General features: G+C 48.3%; 4 protein-coding genes across 6 annotated transcripts; 2 read left to right on the top strand and 2 right to left on the bottom strand.

Moving 5' to 3' along the window:
• Positions 1–2: 2 nt before the first annotated feature.
• On the bottom strand, positions 3–6,636 carry LOC108031347 (mitogen-activated protein kinase kinase kinase 15). Its single transcript, XM_017104610.3, has 10 exons — positions 6,247–6,636; positions 5,956–6,150; positions 5,017–5,186; positions 3,644–4,541; positions 3,246–3,584; positions 2,384–3,186; positions 2,177–2,323; positions 938–1,843; positions 606–878; positions 3–546 (listed from the first exon to the last, which is right to left on the bottom strand). The coding sequence occupies exons 1-10, from the start codon at positions 6,364–6,366 to the stop codon at positions 309–311; spliced, it is 4,089 nt and encodes a 1,362-aa protein (XP_016960099.1). The 5' UTR covers positions 6,367–6,636; the 3' UTR covers positions 3–308.
• Positions 6,637–6,824: 188 nt separating this feature from the next.
• On the bottom strand, positions 6,825–8,485 carry LOC108032217 (short-chain specific acyl-CoA dehydrogenase, mitochondrial). 2 transcript variants are annotated; one of them, XM_017106078.2, is made up of 3 exons: positions 8,314–8,485; positions 8,020–8,229; positions 6,825–7,963 (listed from the first exon to the last, which is right to left on the bottom strand). In XM_017106078.2, exons 1-3 carry the CDS (start codon positions 8,345–8,347, stop codon positions 6,990–6,992), a joined length of 1,218 nt encoding a protein of 405 aa, XP_016961567.1. In that variant the 5' UTR covers positions 8,348–8,485; the 3' UTR covers positions 6,825–6,989. The 2 variants fall into 2 exon arrangements, with proteins under 2 accessions (XP_016961567.1, XP_043947472.1); XM_044091537.2 differs by having other exon boundaries at positions 8,020–8,243; positions 8,314–8,475.
• Positions 8,486–8,677: 192 nt separating this feature from the next.
• Positions 8,678–10,184, top strand: LOC108031149 (uncharacterized). Its single transcript, XM_017104364.3, has 2 exons — positions 8,678–8,852; positions 8,913–10,184. The coding sequence occupies exons 1-2, from the start codon at positions 8,780–8,782 to the stop codon at positions 9,929–9,931; spliced, it is 1,092 nt and encodes a 363-aa protein (XP_016959853.1). The 5' UTR covers positions 8,678–8,779; the 3' UTR covers positions 9,932–10,184.
• An 818-nt stretch (positions 10,185–11,002) lies between these two features.
• On the top strand, positions 11,003–19,396 carry LOC108031537 (probable multidrug resistance-associated protein lethal(2)03659). Of its 2 annotated transcripts, XM_017105074.3 has the most exons (10): positions 11,004–11,180; positions 11,841–11,983; positions 12,043–12,128; positions 14,320–14,479; positions 14,556–14,752; positions 14,821–15,002; positions 15,277–16,871; positions 16,933–17,426; positions 17,491–18,686; positions 18,745–19,396. In XM_017105074.3, the coding sequence occupies exons 2-10, from the start codon at positions 11,907–11,909 to the stop codon at positions 18,781–18,783; spliced, it is 4,026 nt and encodes a 1,341-aa protein (XP_016960563.2). In that variant the 5' UTR covers positions 11,004–11,180; positions 11,841–11,906; the 3' UTR covers positions 18,784–19,396. The 2 variants fall into 2 exon arrangements, with proteins under 2 accessions (XP_016960562.2, XP_016960563.2); XM_017105073.3 differs by lacking the exon at positions 18,745–19,396 and having other exon boundaries at positions 11,003–11,180; positions 17,491–18,737.
• The last annotated feature ends 47 nt before the right edge of the window (positions 19,397–19,443 follow it).

Raw genomic sequence — 19,443 nt, 5'->3', positions numbered from 1 at the left:
AATCTCTTGCAAAGCACTTCACAATGTATTTTTCATTTTCAGTTGTTGTTTTTTAATTAAAGGCACTTAAATTCCATTTGTTTTATAAATTAACATGCAATGGCAAAATCTCGACACACACAGACTGAAAACCTTTCCAACTCCAAGTTTGGAAAGTAAACAGTCAATTTGCCCGAATTTCACCCAGGGGAGCTGGGAAACTCACTGAGCTGAGCTTCACAGCGGTTAGTAGCACATGGACAACATTAACAATTAATCTGTATCAGTAGTATCTGTTAAGGCACAATCTAAAGAGCTCTCAACTCCAGTCACTCGCTGCAGGAATCGTATTCGCTTTCGCTTTTTTTTATCTTCGTTTTGATTCCCGGCGTTCCGGGAGTGGTTGTTGTGGGTGATGGTAGCGTATTGTTGTTGTCGATCAGCGCCAAAGAGCAAGTGCCTCCAATGGGCTTGTGGTAGGTGCTCGGCGGACTGTCCACGCAATCGGATGAAGTACAGGCTCGTTCCTGTATAATGAGTTTCCACAGGCGCACTTCGATGCCAACGCTGTAAAATAGTTATGTAAGTTAAATACAATCTTTGTTTATAGATGGTAATCATCGCACCGTAGACCCAGCCTCATGAGGTCCAGCTTCTCCATGTTGTAGATGAAATCCTCAAACGTGAAACCTTCATTCAGAATGAGCGTCTTTGAGAACTCGTCTATCTCCTGCTGGGTCAGCCACTGCTCCAACTGCTCGTCTATTTCGTGAAGACCAAAGTGATGCTTGTTGAGCTGCCTCCGCGGATTGCCCGCTAGGGTTGGACGGACACCGGAGATTCCGCCCGCACTGGGACTCATTCTATGGCACTTTTTGTTAAAACCGTTTATGGTCCGCCTGCGAAAATGTACATATGAATTAATATCCAAATCAGACGTCCTAAGTGGCATACCAACCTTAACCTCTTCCTGCCGCCCATGTAGATGTGGGCCAGCTCTTGGCTGATGTTGTGCAATGCTCTCATGCTCTGGCGCTGTTGCTCGAGAAGCTGACGCTGCAGTTTCTGCTGGTTTTCCCGAATGTCTCTCAGTATTCGGGCACACTCCATCGAGCTGGCCAGGGCATCGCCAGTGGACTCCGCTGGTGCCAGGCCGACACCTACACCAGTGCTGCTGCTGGGCTGCACCTTTTCCAAGATCTGCTGATGCTTTTCCTGGCTGTCGGTGGAACCCTGCTGCATCAGACTGAGGTGCACACTCTCGTCATCATTTCCAGACAGATCCTTGTCCGCCAGATTGGCGCCTAGTTCGGGAGAGAATATCGTAACCGCCGCTTGGACTGCCCTCTTCACGAGATTATCCAAGGCAAACATCCAGTGAGGTTTGATGCAGTGATACCGCAGCACACAAACCACGGCGTCCTGAAAGGAGTACAGGGCCAAGTGCAGATGGTCCAACGCCACTGCGTCGTTGTTCAGCTTCTGCTTCAGTTCGTTGATAGTCGCCTCCAAATGCTTCTCGTTCTCGTTCATGATGTAGTCCCGCAGGCCACGAATCAACACCTCCAAATCGCTCTTTCGAATGGCAATCGAGTGTTGATCGGCGTCGACCTTCTTAAGCCAAATATCGCAGATCTTTGATTCATCCAGTGCCAGCACCTTGGAAAGTGTGGTTCGTCGCTGCGAGTCCTTCTTTAGCCGGTAAAAGCCATCAGTCTCGCTTGTCTCACTGATGCTTGTGCGCAGGGACGGTGTGGAGGGTTCGATCTCCGGTGAGAGCAGAAATCCAGACGAATTGCGCCGCTCTAGCAGAAATTGATTGTTGTGCGGCTCATCGATGTCCACCGAGGATGTGTGAGTGATGCTGAAGTGGTGAGGAGATAGTTGCGATTAAGTATTGAATACTAAATAATTTTGCACTTTTTAGTGGCAAAGTCCGAGTGCGCATTTTGCAAATCATTACAGAAGCACTTCATTGATAAGACCAATCATTATGTAAACTTGACTATTATTACAAGTGGAAATAGCTAAGATCTAAGATACAGAGCTCGGCATTTCAAGCCCTACATTCAAACAAATAAAATAATAAACAAAACAAATAAACAATGCTTTCCCAAAGCATACCCAGATAAGATAAGCTATACTAGTAAATAGGCAAGGTCAAACGTAGTATTGAAGGTCCCAGTGGTTAACTTACTCCAGTTCCGGCGTGGTGGGCGTATTGCAGGTTGTGTTGTAGCTCAGCGGCGGCGTGGTTTTGTGCACAAATCGGTCGGCAGGCACAGAAATGCTGCGACCAAACTCAGTATTGATGGGCAAAGCCGGACGGATCTTGCGAGGTTTACTAACGGAGAAATAAAAGGAAGATAAGCGATCTCCTCAAGCTAAGCACTTATAAACTCACTCTTGTAAGAAGGGATCGTCGAGCAGTTGCGAGGCCGAAGGTCGGTCTAGTACACTAATGGCAAAGCAACGCAAGATAAAGTTCTTGGCGTTGGCGGAGAGTTCCTCGGGTATGTTGGGATGCTTCTTGTGGTAGCCCACCTTGAACATGGCCGCCTGGGCGCAGCCCAGCTCAATGAAGGGCGGCTTGCCTGTGGCCATCTCCACGTTTGTGCAGCCAAAAGACCAGATGTCAGCCGCCGGACCATAGCCGCGAACTCCCTGGTCAATGACCTCCGGCGCCATGTACTGCAACGTGCCAGTAAAGGTCTCCGTCATTGGATTAATGCGGGCCAGCCGTTTGGAGGTGCCAAAATCTGAGATTTTCACCACGCCGCTGTACGTGTTGACCAGCACGTTGTCGCCCTTGATATCGCGATGGACAATGTCCTGCTCGTGGAGGTACTTAAGTCCTTCGAGGATCTGCTTGGAGTAGAAGGCCATGGTGGACTCGTTATCCTTGAGCGGACCCCATTTGGTCTCCAAGAGGTCGGAGAGCGAGCCTCCTGGCACCTGCTCCATAAAGATCTTGAAGAAGCCGTCCTCCGAGCGCGATCCCAAATAGCGAACGATGTTGCGGTGGCGCAGCTGGGAGTGCAGCTTGATTTCCTCGTGCAGTGGCTGCACATCCTGAGAGTTCTTTTCCGGCACCTCTTTAATGGCGATGCGGACCTGAGTCTGCTTGTCTCGGGCGGCGTACACAGTGCCGTAAGTTCCCTTGCCCAGCACCATTTTGCGGTTCTGCTCATCGTAGTCGTACTCGTACTGCAAAAGAGCAAAACAAGTTAACCCATAGAATAATAAGAAAACACTATAGCATCCACCTCGATTTGAGCATCATCATTGCTGAGATTGACAAACACCACCTGGTCGGCGGTCATCTCCAGGATCAGATCGTAGAACCTCTGTCGGCGTTCGGTGGACGGAAAGTATATTTGAAAGTCATCTGAGTTGTGATGGACGTACAAATAGGCACAGCGGTCATCCCGCTTGTAAAGGCTGACGGACTTGATCTTCGAAGCAACGAAAAGGAAGTCATGGAGTTTCTTGCAGGCATTCTTTGCATGGGCCAGACAGTTGTTCACAATCTGTATTGACTTTTCCTCCGCATCCATATTAATGGTCACATAGCTGGGCATATATATCTTCTGCGGCTCAAGGATCTATAAATGAAATATTAAAGTTAACAATGAAGGTGTAATTATATGCGAGGGATACCAACCAGTATGGGGAAGCGAATGCTGTTCTTCACCTCCTCCGTGTTGGTGGCCTCCAAGAAGAAGTCCATCCAGAACTGGAACACCTGCTCCTCGATGGGAGGCAGGCGCTCCTCGGGCTTCTTGCGAAACCGGTGTATAAGAGAGATATTTCCGATGGTGGACTTGAGATACCAATTGGGAGGCTTCAGCTTGAACATGCATTCGGCGGCCTGAATCGCTTTGGCATAGTCCTTGGCCAAAACGGAGATCTCGAAGAAGGTGGCCACGTCCCAGTACTCGCTCAGCGAGGATAGACTGCCCTTTTTGCCGATCAAATTGTTCAGGGTCATGCCAATGTGTTGCAACTCCTCCGTATTGGTGAACTCCTTGCCCTCGATGACCAGCAGGGTGGCCAGATTGATGCCCGCGTACTCATTTGGCTGCACCTCGAAACTCTGGCGGTACCACTTGATGGCGTGCGCCAGACTGGTGGCGTCCGTGTAGTCAGACTCCACGAAAATGTCCTTGTAGATGCGACCGCACAGACAAAGCATATCCGGGAAGTGGTTCTCCTTCTTCTCGAGCGCCTTTAGTGAGGATTCCAGGGCCTTCTCCCGGTCACCCTTTCGATTCCTTCGGTTCAGGGCGAAGGCGTACAGGAAACTCATGTTGCCCGTCTCGACGTACTTTCGGGTGTTGGGTATGTTCTTCAGGTCGTTCACCAGCCGCACCATGGCATCGTAGTCCTGCACATCCCGCAGCGAGCACATGAAGCTGTGTACCACCTCGCCGGAGAGGACATGGGGGTCGTCCAGTCGCTTCCGCATCTCATGCAAGATGCTCTGCAGCTTGGCGGTATTGGTGGCGTACGTGTCCCGCGCCGTTCGCATGTCGCTGAGAAATTTCTCACGCATATGGGCTCTGTAAGTAACCGAAAATAGCTTGGGTTAATTTGTAGGTACATAAATAAAGCAAAACAAAAAATTTTTCCATGTTCTGATGGGGAATTAGCGTTGCTTCTTTTTAGGAATCTCTTCATAAAAGTACAATTTGTACGGTTCTATTGCGTTTTAATGTATATTATTACAGGTAGGTGATGCAAATAGCATTAGCGTCTGATTAATTTTAAAAGAACACCGTGACTTTTGAAACAAATTTCTTTGTATAAATTCTAAAGAATTTCTGATTGGTGTAAATTAGCAATAAAGCCCAATATTTGATATGCATTCCTGTTCTTAAACAAATGTATCGGCTGATTCAATTTACATGCAAATCGTGACTTATTAATCCAATCTCTTGCTGCAGAAAACTGAAAAATTGTGAGCACACATTCCCCTACTTAATCTTAATGGGGTCGGATGACTAGCTGCACGGGGAACCACCCCCAAGTACTCACTTCGACTGGATCTCCACATCCTGCAGCTTGCGCTTGAGGCGCCACTGCAAGGTGGGCACCCGCGACTCGGTGGCGGGCTCCTTGTTGCCGCTGGGCTGGTTGGTCAGGTGGCAGGAATTGCTCTCCGCATTCAGTTTGTAGCTGAGGAACAGGTAGTTGGCACACGAGAGCTGAGAAGAAGGGAAAGGTTAGCCCAATGTGGTGGCCGCCACTGTGAATGCAGGCCACACTGCGTTGGTGTGACCGCGCTGAAGGTGTGTGCGTGCCTCTTTGAGTGTTTGCGTGGGCGTGCTCGCATTTGTTATTGTTATTGCTGGGGCCGACGCTTTTTGTTGTTTAACGGCCGCGGCCAAAACAAAAATAACGAAAGCGGTTCCACGGAAATGCAGTAGAGCTTCCATAAAACGAACTTTAAGAGATGCCTTGCAAAAACTATAGGTGAAAATTGATTTTATAATGTTAACAACATTTTGTATCACATTTTAAATATTTTTTTTAAAGGTAAAATTAAATAAAAAAATGTAAAGTGAATAAAAACTTGTAAAAAGATGTTTTGAGATATGTTCTAAATTGTATACAATATTATTTAAAATAAAATATTTAAAATAAACCAAATTCAAGAGTATTTCGAAAGTCTGTACTAAATTTAAATAATGGATTCTGTGACATACATTAATAGTGATTTAGTGTCTTGCTCTTATTTGATAAATATCATAAAAACCCAGATGGAAACTTCTGGAAAATAAAGTTCGTCCTATGGAAGCTAGACCGTACCAAGATGGGCAACAACAACTAGCGGGGGAGTCGCGATTTGGCTGCCGTTTCCTAACCATAGCTGGTCATAGCATTTATCTTATCGGAAAGGGAGTCCCGATCACGCCCGCAGATGTTTGACCAGGCGCACCTGGCAGGGTAAACAGAGCCGGTCGGCGGACGCACCTTGAGACTGAGTGTCTGCTTGGACTCCACGTCGTTGTAGATGAGGATGTTCTCCTTCATGCCGAAGCTCTCGCGGACGCCGTAGTGGTAGGACAGCGGCCGCTGCTGCGTGAGGATGCTCAGGTCGATGACGGCCACATCGGCGTTGTAGAACGTCTCCAGCACATTCGTCTCCCCGAAGTCCAGGCGCTCGAACTGCAAGGATGGGATGACAAGCGGTCAGCTCACTTCACCGGGACGCATAATTTCCCCTCATATGCATGGCATTGTATAACCCATCATCTGGCGCACCTGAACCCGCTGAAAATTGGCGCCAGCCGACTGCACCGCCTGCTTGATCTCCTCCAGCGCGCAGATGCGGTCCTCCAGATGGTCGCCCACCGCCGTATCGATTACACACACCACATCCATCGCTGCCGCTGCTTCGGTCCGACGCGGATGCGGATTTGTATCGGGAACTGGGCTCGATCCCAGCTATTCTTCACACTGACTATTGTGTTCTTGGACGGACTCCGCGCACTCGATGCACTTTCTGCCAGGCGGACGCGCGCTGCTCAGAGGCACTCGGGCTCATTACCATGCACTTGCTTCAACTGCATCGCGTTAATTGCCGCGTAACGAATAATTATCAATAAATAAAGAAACTTGTGGAAATGTGCAGGCGTGTGTGACCTTGCGAGGCATGTGCAAGAAATACCAACAGCGGCCCTAAAAATACCAAACGGGGAAGTCGAAGACTCCACTAGAAGCTTGGCGCTAACTCAGACTGTTTTTAAAAATTCATATTTTTAATTTTTGTTAGTAAGTAAACACATAACAAATTTGCTTTCATATTTTTAAACCTTCTTGAAAAATTATAAAAAAAAATGTAAAATATGTTAGGCTTTAATTAATGGGAATCATTAAATTAAAATGTATAAAGCTTATTAAAATCGTTTCTTATTAAAATCAAATATTATTTTTACAATTGCTTTCATTAGGATATCTACCAATAGTACGATCATTCTGCTTAACTTTAGGTAAAAACTTTGATCTTAGCTAGCATATTCCTTGAGTATGGAGCCCGCGATGACCAGCCGCTGGATTTCGGAGGTGCCCTCGTAGATCTCGGTGATGCGGGCGTCCCTGTAGTGACGCTCGGCTGCCATGTCGGTGACATAGCCCATTCCTCCCAGGATCTGGATGCACTGATGGGAGCACATGGTGGCCGCCTCCGAGGCAGCCAGCTTGGCCATGGCAGCCTCCTTGGTGTAGGGCTGCTTGCTGTCCTTCAGCCAGGCGGCGCGCCAGGTGAGCAGTCGTGCCGATTCCATGGCCAGCGACATGTCCGCGATCTTCTGTTGGATGGACTGCAGCTTGGCAATCGGTTTGCCAAAGGCCTGTCGCTTCTGGGCGTAGTCCACGGCCAGTTCCAAGGCAGCCTGGCCAATGCCCAGCGCCTGGCCAGCGATTCCTATCCGCCCGGCGTCCAACGTCTGCATGGCAATCTTGAAACCGGAACCCGGCTCTCCCAGCATGTTCTCCTTGGGCACCGCGCAGTCCTCAAATATCAGCTGGCAGGTCGAGGATCCCCGGATGCCCAGCTTGTCCTCCTTCTTGCCCAACGAGAATCCTTTGGTGCCCTTGGGTACAATGAAGGCGGAGATGCCCTTGTGCTTCAGCTGCTTGTTCGTGGTGGCAAATACAATGGCTGCCTCCGCCTCGAAGGCATTGGTGATCCAGGCCTTGGTGCCATTCAGCACAAAGTGATCCCCCTTGTCGGTGGCTATCGTGGAAGCAGCTCCGGCATCGGATCCATTACCGGGCTCGGAAAGGGCGAAGCAGCCCACTCGCTCGCCGGTGGTATAGGGAGTGATGTACTCCGCCTTCTGGGCATCGCTTCCAAAGGAGAGAAGGGGTCCTAGGTAGAGGGAGTTGTTAACCGACATAACGACGCCGGCAGAGGCACATCCCCGGGAGATTTCCTCCATGGCAATCGCGTAGGCCACATAATCCAGACCGGTGCCACCTGTGGAGCCGCCATAAGGTATTATCAATGTGGATATAAGGTTGGCTATTTCTTACCCAACTCCTCGGGAACCGCCACCGCCATCACGCCCAGTTCGCCCATCTGGCGGATCTGCTTTTCCGGATACAGGTGCTCCCGATCGAACTTGGCTGCATTTCCACTAAGCTCACAGTTGGCGAAATCCCGGCAGGACTTCTGCAGCATCTGGTGGGTTTCCGAGAGGGCCGACAGTGAGGCGATTTGTCGTACATTTAAAGATCTGCGGGCTGCGACAATATCACTTTAAGGATCTTACTTATAGAATACGTTTGATGGCTGGGGCTCAAAGTCCACAAACTCCTTTGTCTTACCGATGTTCAGCGAGCGGGTGAGTACGGATTGCATGGTGGTGTGTATTTGTTAATTAACTAGGCGTACTAAAAATATTGCATAAAACACGGATAAAATTTAGTTTTTAAAAAAAGTTAGAACTGGTAAAAAAAATTAAAAAAGATCAGTGTGACCAGAGGCAAGCACCGGCTTAGTATGTATGTAACAAGTGGTTTTTACAGGGTGACTTATGTTTCAGTAAATTTTTTTCTTTATATTTAGGAAATAAAATATTTTTTAAGATTTCCTAATGAACTAATTATTGTTATTTATTTTCTAACTAAGTTTGAAATGCAAATAATTTTGAGACGAGGTGCGTAAATTCTTAGTCGAGTACGGTCCTACTCTTGAGTCTTTTCAAGCTTCAACAAGTTGGTAACATTCCATAGCAATTGTTGATTTGTTTTGTTTTTTAAACAAAACGTTATTTAAAGCAAAAAGTCGAGGATGTCGCAGAAATTCGAGGGTACGGAAACCCTCACGATAGAGGCTCTTGAATTTATCTACGAAGATGAAGAGTGTGAGTACCAGGGTACACAAAAATCGCCGTACTAGAGATTCTAAAATTGCCGATTTCCAGGTTTGGACATCGAACCACAGCCTGTGAAGCAGGACAGCAAGCCGGTGAAACTAAAACGACTGGTGTGCAACCGGAACGGGTGCACTTACTCCACCGACAGGAGGCGAGACCTGAAGCGCCACAGGCGCTCCCAGAAGCACGAGCACGAGGAGTACCGATCCGACTCCGAGTCCGACGTGGATCGCACCCTGTACTCCTGCAAGGTCTGCGACTACACGACGGCCAATCGATTCTGCTATGTGCGGCACAAGGAGTCGAGGCGCCACATCGTAAGGGAGATGGAGGAGTGCGAAAAGCTGATGGACGAGGCAGACAGGGCGGAGTTGCACTTGAAGCGTAGAAAAAGGGTCGAGAAGGAGCCAGTCGATTTGGAATCGAACACATCACAAGTCACCGACCGTATCCTGTTCACTAGCATGCCCAGCGATCACATATCCAAGCGAAAATCCTGCCCAGAAACCCACCCAAGTTCACAGGACTCAAATGATGTCCAGAAGCTGCTGGAACCGAGCGAGTACATAGAGTATCTTCCGGTGGAGACCGAAGTGGAATATCAACCCTTCAGGCAAGGCAGCTCAACAATGGAGTGCGCGGCCTGTGACTACAAAACTGCCAGGCGATTCGCTTTCGTTCGCCACCTGCAGTCCACGCGGCACCTGGCCAGAGTGCAGGAGTGGTATGATAACGTGGAGACGCCAATTGGCGTGGATGAACTCGAGGGCGGAGAGGAGGAACATGTTGTGGAGCAACTCGATGAAGTGGATTCTTTTCACGATCTGGCGGAGATAAATGCCCTGGCAGGGGAAGACGTAATGGTAGAGATTGAAGCCCTGCAGGAGCAAAATGGACCGGTGGACACTGGATCCCTGGTGGAGATCGATGGCCTGGTCCAAACAGAGCCCGGTTTCGAAGTAGTAGAGTATGCACCCGCAGAAGAAAATGTTTACGAGGAGATCGTGTACCTGCCCACCGAAGACCAGCCAGAGGATATCTGTTACTTCATAGCGCTCGAACAATAACTAGTTTTGGCCGTGTCCAATTTCCAGTTAAATATGTTTGATAAGTTTTGACTCTTTTGATAAGCAAATATTTTTGAAGCCCACCAAACTTTTCAATGGATGATCTAATTCTTATATGTACAGTGTACATGGTCCAAACGTTTATACAAAACTTCTTGGTTATTCTAAAAGTCAAGAAGTTCTCTGGTCGTTCAATGCAAAATCAATTTGTTAAAATATTTATAACTTTTAATAAAAAAAAATGTTTGAAGCGATTTTAATTTTCTTATGGAACTAACTGTGGAAAGGGCAGGAAGTGTAAAGCATAGTGTTGAAAAACAGCCAGTACATTTTCGTAGATTCATCATATGGTATTTTAATATATAATATTTGCAAATAAATTTCAACATAAAATAATTTGGTTCTTAGACTAGTTTTCAAATAATCAATATTTAAAACTAGACACCCCAAATACTTTTAGACCTGTTTACCCTTTTTAACAACCCCTACAAAATTATAACATTGAGGCAAGCAAACAGAAATTATAAAGTGAAGAAATTAGAAATTTATCAAGAATTGTGCCAGCACAAAGGTGTGCTGTGGTACGATACTTTCGTGAGCGACTGTGTATCTGCCAGTTTTCCGTTCTGCTTTTGACAGCCCGCTTCTCTGCGCAGATTCGACGCGCACGCACTGGAACTTGTTTAACGTTTTTTATGTTTTTCACTGCACAACTTTGTAAATTCAGCACACAGCCCATAGAACAGCGCACCTTTATTTCCGCGTGTCCTTTGGGCCACGTTCACAGCCAGGAGCAGCGAGAGCAGCAAGAGCACCGCCGCAGGAGTCCCGTTTGTTGTCCTATTGATTTGCCCCCACTTTTGGAGCCCTTCGTTTTCCCCCGCACACCGTCTTCCGCATCCACCGCTGCTGCGCCCGCGAAGGAGAGGTAAAAACAAAATGCAAGTGCTCCCTGGGCACACATAAACAAAAGGAGGAGTGATAAGACCAGCAGGAGCCGCGAGAGAGTGGGGCGAGCAAGCAGCGCTCTCTCGATCTGGGCCTGTCCTTGTGTGGGTGTAGTGCCGAGCATCGTTCTTATCTCCAGCACGCTCTCTCGCTCTCCGGCGATCTTTTGATAATAGCTCGTGCACTGGTGTGCGTGGGCTGGGGTTCATTCGCGTTCCTATAAAAGAGCCGTTCATTCACAACGAGCCCCACAAAGTGCCAACGAGAAGCTGCCGCCGAACCCGCCAGGTGGAAAAGTACCGTGAGTCTCCGACCCAAAGGATTTCCCCATTAGTAACTGTGCCGCGCGTGGAAACCAAGTTATAACTTCACCGGTTACTGGGACTTGTAAAAAATTTTAAAAAAGTGATCCAAGCATAAAGAACAAGAACCGCCCATTTAAAGACAAAAAATATCCTGTTTAAAATAAAACAACGTTTTTAGCTAAAATAGTGAAGAAATAGTGAGAATAAACTAAAGTGAATAGATGCACACGAGGACACTGAAAAATGTAACATAGGAAACCTATTAAATGCGGAAAGTTTCGTTAAAAAATAAAAAACTAATATATCTGTTAGCCCTTAAGAAAGGTTTAGTTCTTTAAAGACATCTTGAAATATTTCAAAGTCCTGCAACTGGCAGAAAGACCAAGTATGCATTAATCCCACCCGATATGTGTGCATCCATTCGACTTTAAACAAAATATATAGGCCATGTTATGTTTACCACATCGCTTTATCGCGTGCCAAACAACCCGTTTATAAAAATAAACCGAAAAAATAAAAGAGCGAAAAAGAGCGCAATCATCGTGCGTCAACAATCTTGGGATTCGACACCTTAAGTGGCAACTGATTGGGATAGGAACGCATTTGACCACTTTCCAGCCATATATTTACTTTATGGCGTTGTAATCTCTTTACAGCGGCACCTGTACAGGAGAACACCCCGACCAATGTTAGGAAACCGATAGAACTAGAAAGCGACCAAGATGCAGTCAATGAAAGCCGATGAGCTGCCGGAGAATCCGCGCGAGACGTCCAACATCTTCTCATCCTTGATGTTCTGGTGGGTTTCGCTAACAAAATTCCACTATAGACCACCATAATGAGAATCTTGCTCCCCAGTTTTGCCATGCCCACATTCTTCAAGGGGCGCAAAAAGACCCTGGACGAGAATGACTTATACCGGGCCTTGCAGGAGCACAGATCAGGTAAGTTCCATCCGGGACTGATATAAAGCTCTTCAGTGCGAAGGCACCCAACAACGACGTGGCACAATTAATGGACTCGGACTCGGGCGAAGATTATTTATGGATCTATCTGCGGACCAGTCGATAATCAATTAATTTGATTATGCGAGTCTGATAGGCCGATTTGCCCTCAAGGAGCTTTGAGAGAGAGAACTCCTTATCAGCACGTATGCCAGATTAGGCCATACGTGACGTCATATGGCAATAGGCTCCACCAGGTGATGATTGGGTTATCCCACTCATTAGTCACCTAGTAAGAGCACCTTGCACCTGCCCTCTTCAGACCGTGGGTGCAATGATCATTGAGTTTCGATTTCATCGCCCTTTGCCCAGCCTGGAGTGGTTCCTGAAGACGGACTCTAGTCGCGTGTGAAATCCCTGATACGCGACGTCTCTTGGACACTTCCTTGCCGTCCCAAGTGTATGGCCTGTAATTTATATAACCGACTAAACCGCATATTCAGCGCCCTATCTCCCGCTTTCAGACACTCCCTAAATGAAGTGTCTCCCGGCACTTCAAGGCAGCCGACGATTACGATTAGATAGGGCTTAGCATGCGCCCACCTTCTGTGATTGTAAGCCTTTCGGTTATTCAAGGATCAGAGCATTGGAGGGCCCTTCTCCGAAGGGGGAAGTGGCGATTAGATTTGCCTGCATATCGTGTCCGGGTTATTGCTATTTGCACCGCATACAACTATTTCATTGAGATCATTTGGCGGAGCTATAGCCGGGTCTAATCCGGCCGATAAGATAGCCCTTGGATACGGGCGTTCTGCACCATCACTCGTGCTCATTGAATTATACGATCGCCGTAGATAGTGGTATCCAATCTGGCACTTTAAGACCTTTGATTTCCTCACTCAAAACTTTGGAGGTGCCCCGAAAAGTGACAAATTCGATATCTGTGACAACGTCCGCTGGCCACAATTAATTGAATTTACTGCCCAAAATATTTGATAACACCCTTCGAACACCCCCGATATTGTATACGCAATTAGGTACTCGGGCTTATTTACTTAAAATGAATGGCCCGCTGGGATACTGTGTCGAGTGGATCGCGCCATGGGGCTTATGCAATGCTAACAACATAATGGCACATATCTGGGCAAATATGTACAGATGCAAACAATACCAAGTGTCAAGCTCAGGCCTTTGTTTCTAGTTCCTAATCGGATTGCAATCTAAGGCCCCTCGAGGCTGATACAAGCCGCGCGGAAGTGCCTGAATCAGTATCCCCATATGGAGGGTGGTGGGCTGGGGAATCTCCCAGTCGATAAGGTCGATTGGGGTAATGCAGCTGGCCGGGACTTGCTTTGGTTGCCAGCCATAACTCACTGTTAAACCAAAGCACAAGAAATGGCAATTTACTGGATTTATTACCCACGGCACTATGGGAATGATAGCAATAGACCCATTATAACCCTCAGATACAGTAGTTGGCCCTAATAGCAACCGTTTATTTCCGGACGTGACATTCCTACTGATTGTAATCCTTTGTTGGTTAACTATGTATTGATTAGTAACCTATAGTGATTCATTTCTCGGAAGTACTAGAGATTCTTGCGTTGCCAAATAATAATATGATGTTATTACCACAGCCGTGACGAAAACATGTCTATCACTGAAAGATGTCTATCACCAAAGAGATAACAATTATTTTACTGCTTTTATGACCGAACCACAAATCTGTGTATTATCATTCATATTTACGCAACTGGGCTTTTTGAAGGGTTCATACAATGATAACTGGCATAACATAGTCAATTTAAATGATGATAAGCTCGATAATAGGCCTGCAAATATTCCTGGGTGCGAATACTAAAATTTAAGTAATAAATTCATATTGTAATCTATATTCGGTTTCCTGAAAATAAAAGCAAACTATATTTAACTTGCTTAGTCAGTTTTGTTTTAGAAACAAAAGAAACTTTTGACCTTGTAGGTAGTATACTTTGTACTTATAAAAATAATATAGGTTGTATAAGGCAAAGGAACTCAATTCCCTGGGGTTTATTTTGGTAGCCTCTTAAAACACTGCGCTATAATCTGCCAGTTACATGCCAACATGCCTTGCTGTTCCGTCAGGAAATATTTATCATCGGGACATGGCCCGGGTGCACCTGTTTGATATCTCAATCTGTCTCTTCTCCAGATCACCTGGGCAGCAAGCTGAGCGCGGCGTGGGAGAAGGAGGTGGAGCAGAAGCGCAAAAAGAAGAAGACCCCCAGCCTGCTGAAGGCCTCGATGAGCGTGTTTGGATGGCGCCTGGCCGGCCTAGGCCTGGTGCTCTTCATCCTGGAGATCGGTTTCCGGTAAGCCGGCTGCCTGGGCCACGCCCACCACCCGACGTCTGACTGATTTATAGCCCCAAACCCCTTTTCATTGCAGAGTTACCCAGCCGCTGTTCCTGGGCGGTCTGGTGGCCTACTATGCGGACGCGAGCAACCTGGAAAGCGATAACCAGACGAAGGCCTATCTCTACGCCCTGGGCGTGATCTTGACGAGCGCCTGCAACGTGCTGTTCATGCATCCCTACATGCTGGGCATGTTCCACGTCGGCATGAAGGCCAGAATAGCCATGACAAGTAAGTTGGAGCTGCAGTTGGGGCTGGGTGCCCTTTGTTGTGACACATGAGTAATGATCGCCCTGCAGGCATGATATATCGGAAGGCGCTGCGCCTGAGTCGAGTGGCGCTGGGCGACACCACAATTGGTCAGGTGGTCAACCTCATCTCGAACGATGTGGGCCGGCTGGATGTTTCCGTCATTCACATGAATTATTTATGGCTGGGGCCCGTGGAGATTGGCATTATCACTTATCTTATGTACAGGGAGGTAAGTTATCTCAGATATTTACAACTTAATATAAGGGAAGGTGTAGTTACTTTAAATTATATATTACTCTCAGTGTGGGTTAAAACTGCACTAGATTCTAATACCCTTATCTTCTTAAAGTACACTTGGGGTAGGTCAAAAAACACTTCATACAAAAATGTTTGGGGGTTCCAAAAGAGGTGGGAAAACAAAAAAAGATTAGCTTTAAATATAGATTCTAAAATAATCTTGATTATGATAGGTAAATACTACAACAATACTATTGCTTCCACAGATTGGGATCTCCGCCTTCTTTGGCGTGGCCGTGATGTTGCTGTTCATTCCCCTTCAAGCTTATCTGGGCAAGAAGACGTCGGTGCTGCGCTTGAAGACGGCTCTGCGGACGGATGAACGCGTGCGCATGATGAACGAGATCATCTCGGGCATCCAGGTGATCAAGATGTACGCCTGGGAGATCCCCTTCAGCAAGATGATCAACTACGTGCGCACCAAGGAGATGAACGCCATCCGCAACGTGAACTACATCCGAGGCACTCTGCAGAGTTTCATCATGTTCGTGACGAGGATATCGGTGTTTGTCAGCCTGGTGGGATTCGTGCTGCTGGGCAAGCTCCTGACCGCCGAGAAGGCCTTCGTGATCACCGCCTACTACAACATCCTGCGAAACACCATGACCGTCTACTTCCCCATGGGCATCTCGCAGTTCGCCGAGCTCCTGGTCTCGATCCGCCGTATTCAGACCTTCATGCTGCACGAGGAGACTAAGGTGCGCGACAAGTCGGAGGATCTGAACGAGCAGAAGCTGGGGAAGGCGGGTCTGATCACCGATCCCGCCGTGGCCCAGACCACTGGTGTCCTGAAGCCCAACAGTCGGCGCAGCAGCGAGGCGGAGCACAGCATCGTCATCAGTAAACTGAAGGCCAAGTGGGATCAGAAGAGCACGGACTACACGCTGGACAACCTTTCGCTGAAGTTCAAGCCGCGCCAGCTGGTGGCGGTCATTGGACCAGTGGGATCCGGCAAATCCAGCCTGATTCAGGCTGTGCTTGGCGAACTGAATCCAGAGTCGGGTTCGGTGAAGGTTAATGGTTCCCTCTCGTACGCCTCCCAGGAGCCGTGGCTCTTCACCGGCACCGTGCGCCAGAACATTCTCTTTGGACTGCCCATGGACAAGCATCGCTACCGCACGGTGGTCAAGAAGTGCGCCTTGGAGCGGGACTTCGAGCTCCTCCCTTACGGGGACAAGACGATTGTGGGCGAAAGGGGAGCTTCTCTTTCCGGCGGACAAAAGGCTCGCATTAGTTTGGCCAGGGCTGTTTACCGGAAGGCGGACATCTATCTACTGGATGATCCCCTCAGTGCCGTGGACACCCATGTGGGACGTCATCTATTCGATCAGTGCATGCGCGGATTCCTGCGGGAGGAGATCGTACTGCTGGTGACCCATCAACTGCAGTTCCTGGAACAGGCCGACGTCATTGTGATCATGGACAAGGGTAAGATCAGCGCCATGGGCACCTACGAGTCCATGGCCAAGAGTGGCCTGGACTTTGCTCAGATGCTGACGGATCCCAGCAAGAAGGACGAGGGTGCCGGCGATGCGCCGGAGAAGAAGAGCCTGTCGCGGCAGAACAGCAAGCTGCGCGACCGTCATGGCAGCATCTCCTCCATGGCCTCCTCCGTCGCCGAGTCCTTGGCAGCGGAGTCGCCCATGCAGACGCAGGAGGGTCGCGTGGAGGGTCGTATTGGCCTGAAGCTCTACAAGAAGTACTTTGGAGCGAATGGCTATGGACTGTTTATCGTGTTTGCCTTCTTCTGCATCGGTGCCCAGGTGCTGGGCTCTGGTGGTGATATCTTCTTGTCCTACTGGTAGGTCAACGACCCTTAACACGTAGCTTAACCATTTAACCATTAACCTTGCCTTTTCCAGGGTGAACAAGAATGGTGAAGCCGAGCGAGACACTTTTATGGCTCGACTGCGACGCGCCTTCCCCGAAACCCGCATCAACGCCGATACTGACCCCATAGACATCTACTACTTCACCGCCATCAACGTGTCCGTGATCATCTTCTCGCTGGTGCGGAGCATGCTCTTCTTCTACCTGGCCATGCGCAGCTCCACGACGCTGCACAACACCATGTTCCAAGGCGTGACCCGGGCGGCAATGCACTTCTTCAACACGAACCCCTCTGGCCGCATCCTGAACCGCTTTTCCAAGGATCTGGGTCAGGTGGATGAGATCCTGCCCTCCGTGATGATGGACGTAATGCAGATATTCTTGGCCATCCTGGGTATCGTGGTCGTCTTGTGCATCGTCAACGTGTGGTACATCCTAGCCACCTTCTTCCTTGTCGTCGTCTTCTACTTCCTACGTGTCTTCTATCTGAGCACATCCCGAGATGTTAAGCGTCTTGAAGCTGTCAGTAAGTGGATATAACATATACTATCTTCCTGGCGATGTCTAATCCTTTAATGCCCTTCCCCCAGCTCGATCACCCATTTACTCCCACCTGAGTGCTTCCCTAAACGGCCTGGCCACCATCCGAGCCTTTGGAGCGCAGAAGGAACTGATTGCGGAGTTCGACAACTACCAGGATATGCACAGCTCGGGTTACTACATGTTCCTGGCCACGAGTCGAGCCTTTGGCTACTGGCTGGACTGTGTTTGTGTCGTCTACATCGCTGTCATCACACTGAGCTTCTTCCTGTTCTCCCCTGAGAACGGAGGTGATGTGGGTCTGGCCATTACCCAGGCGATGGGCATGACCGGTATGGTGCAGTGGGGAATGCGGCAGTCGGCGGAGCTGGAGAACACGATGACGGCGGTGGAACGAGTGGTGGAGTACGAGGATCTGGAGCCGGAGGGTGACTTTGAGTCCAAGCCGAACAAGAAGCCGCCAAAGGATTGGCCAGAGGACGGCAAGATCGTCTTCGACGACCTGTCGCTAAAGTACTTCCCCGACAAGGCGGCCGACTACGTGCTCCGATCCCTGAACATTGCCATCGAGGGCTGCGAGAAGGTGGGCATTGTGGGACGCACTGGTGCCGGCAAATCCTCCCTGATCAACGCTCTGTTCCGACTGTCCTACAACGAGGGCGCCATTCTGATCGACAGGCGCGACACCAACGACTTGGGACTGCACGATCTGCGCAGCAAGATCTCCATTATACCCCAGGAACCGGTGCTCTTCTCGGGCACGATGCGCTACAATCTGGATCCCTTCGACGAGTATAACGACGCCAAGCTGTGGGAATCTCTGGAGGAGGTTAAGCTCAAGCATGTGGTGGCTGATCTGCCCAGTGGTTTGCAGAGCAAGATATCCGAGGGTGGTACCAACTTCAGCGTGGGCCAGCGCCAGCTGGTGTGCCTGGCCAGGGCCATTCTCCGAGAGAATCGCATCCTGGTGATGGACGAGGCAACGGCTAACGTGGACCCCCAGACGGATGCTCTCATCCAGACGACGATTAGGAACAAGTTCAAGAACTGCACGGTGCTCACAATTGCCCATCGCTTGCACACGGTTATGGATTCGGATAAGGTTCTCGTTATGGATGCAGGAAAGGCGGTGGAGTTTGGCTCTCCATTCGAGCTACTCACCACCAGTGAGAAGAAGGTGTTCCACAGCATGGTGAAGCAGACGGGAGACTCTACTTTCGATGCCCTGCTGAAGGTCGCACAGAAGGTGGGTTTACTTACGAAGATACCATTATATCATTGTATTATAACCGCGTGACTTTCAGGCCCATGATGACAACCTAAGACTCAAGAAGGATTCTTGACATTTCGCCGTTCCGAAGGCTTTTAAAGACTACATACTTAAGATACTGGAACCAATTACGAATCATCCGGCGGCCAACGCGGGCATTCAGAAGACCTTCCTCTTCGCGGAGGCCTCCAAGCAGAAGTTATTAGGATAGCACAGCATCGGCGGCACCAGCAGACACCATCACTGAGCGGCCGCTGAGAATTTTTTTACAATACGTGTACAAATCAAATTAATTGTTAGTCAGGTGTATAAAAGACGAAAACTGATGGTAAATCAAGGAACAGCAGGACAATAAGCTGATGTTAGCGGAGCGTAGGGAGTAAATGTTTTTATACCTAAAAAAAAAGATTGATATGAAATGCAAATTGTGCAATAATTAATTTTAGCTGAACTTTGTGCATTGGCCTTCAAAAGGTCGCATTGCATTTGTACTATGTGTTCCAGTAAAACGACAATAACAACCCTAAACAAAAACGAAAAATACCAAAAAAAGTAAAAAACTATAAGAGAATTCTATGGAAATGTTACGCCTAGTATTAATATACACGTGTGTTTTTATAGTAATTTATTATTGTACAGGTATACAATAAATGTAACGGCTCGGTTGGTTCTTTTGTTAAAACGTTTTTATTTTGTTTATTTCATTTTAGCGATTTACACATTTGGCTAACTG

The sequence above is a fragment of the Drosophila biarmipes genome, chromosome 3R (assembly GCF_025231255.1).
Source record: "Drosophila biarmipes strain raj3 chromosome 3R, RU_DBia_V1.1, whole genome shotgun sequence".
Classification (NCBI taxonomy): Eukaryota; Metazoa; Arthropoda; class Insecta; order Diptera; family Drosophilidae; genus Drosophila; species Drosophila biarmipes.
The sequence above is the reverse complement of the archived record's forward strand: the minus strand, read 5'-3'. Positions and strand labels throughout refer to the sequence as shown.

Coding starts and splice junctions, on each gene's coding strand:
- LOC108031347 (XM_017104610.3), bottom strand. CDS start 6,366: ATGGATGTGGTGTGTGTAATCGATACGGCGGTGGGCGACCATCTGGAG. Junction 3,187..3,245: donor ATGATGATGCTCAAATCGAG/GTGGATGCTATA, acceptor GCTCTTTTGCAG/TACGAGTACGACTACGATGA. Junction 547..605: donor CTCATGAGGCTGGGTCTACG/GTGCGATGATTA, acceptor ACTATTTTACAG/CGTTGGCATCGAAGTGCGCC.
- LOC108032217 (XM_017106078.2), bottom strand. CDS start 8,347: ATGCAATCCGTACTCACCCGCTCGCTGAACATCG. Junction 8,230..8,313: donor CACCCGCTCGCTGAACATCG/GTAAGACAAAGG, acceptor ATATTGTCGCAG/CCCGCAGATCTTTAAATGTA. Junction 7,964..8,019: donor GGCGGTTCCCGAGGAGTTGG/GTAAGAAATAGC, acceptor GCGGCTCCACAG/GTGGCACCGGTCTGGATTAT.
- LOC108031149 (XM_017104364.3), top strand. CDS start 8,780: ATGTCGCAGAAATTCGAGGGTACGGAAACCCTCACGATAGAGGCTCTT. Junction 8,853..8,912: donor TATCTACGAAGATGAAGAGT/GTGAGTACCAGG, acceptor GCCGATTTCCAG/GTTTGGACATCGAACCACAG.
- LOC108031537 (XM_017105073.3), top strand. CDS start 11,907: ATGCAGTCAATGAAAGCCGATGAGCTGCCGGAGAATCCGCGCGAGACG. Junction 12,129..14,319: donor CTTGCAGGAGCACAGATCAG/GTAAGTTCCATC, acceptor TCTCTTCTCCAG/ATCACCTGGGCAGCAAGCTG. Junction 15,003..15,276: donor CTTATCTTATGTACAGGGAG/GTAAGTTATCTC, acceptor TTGCTTCCACAG/ATTGGGATCTCCGCCTTCTT.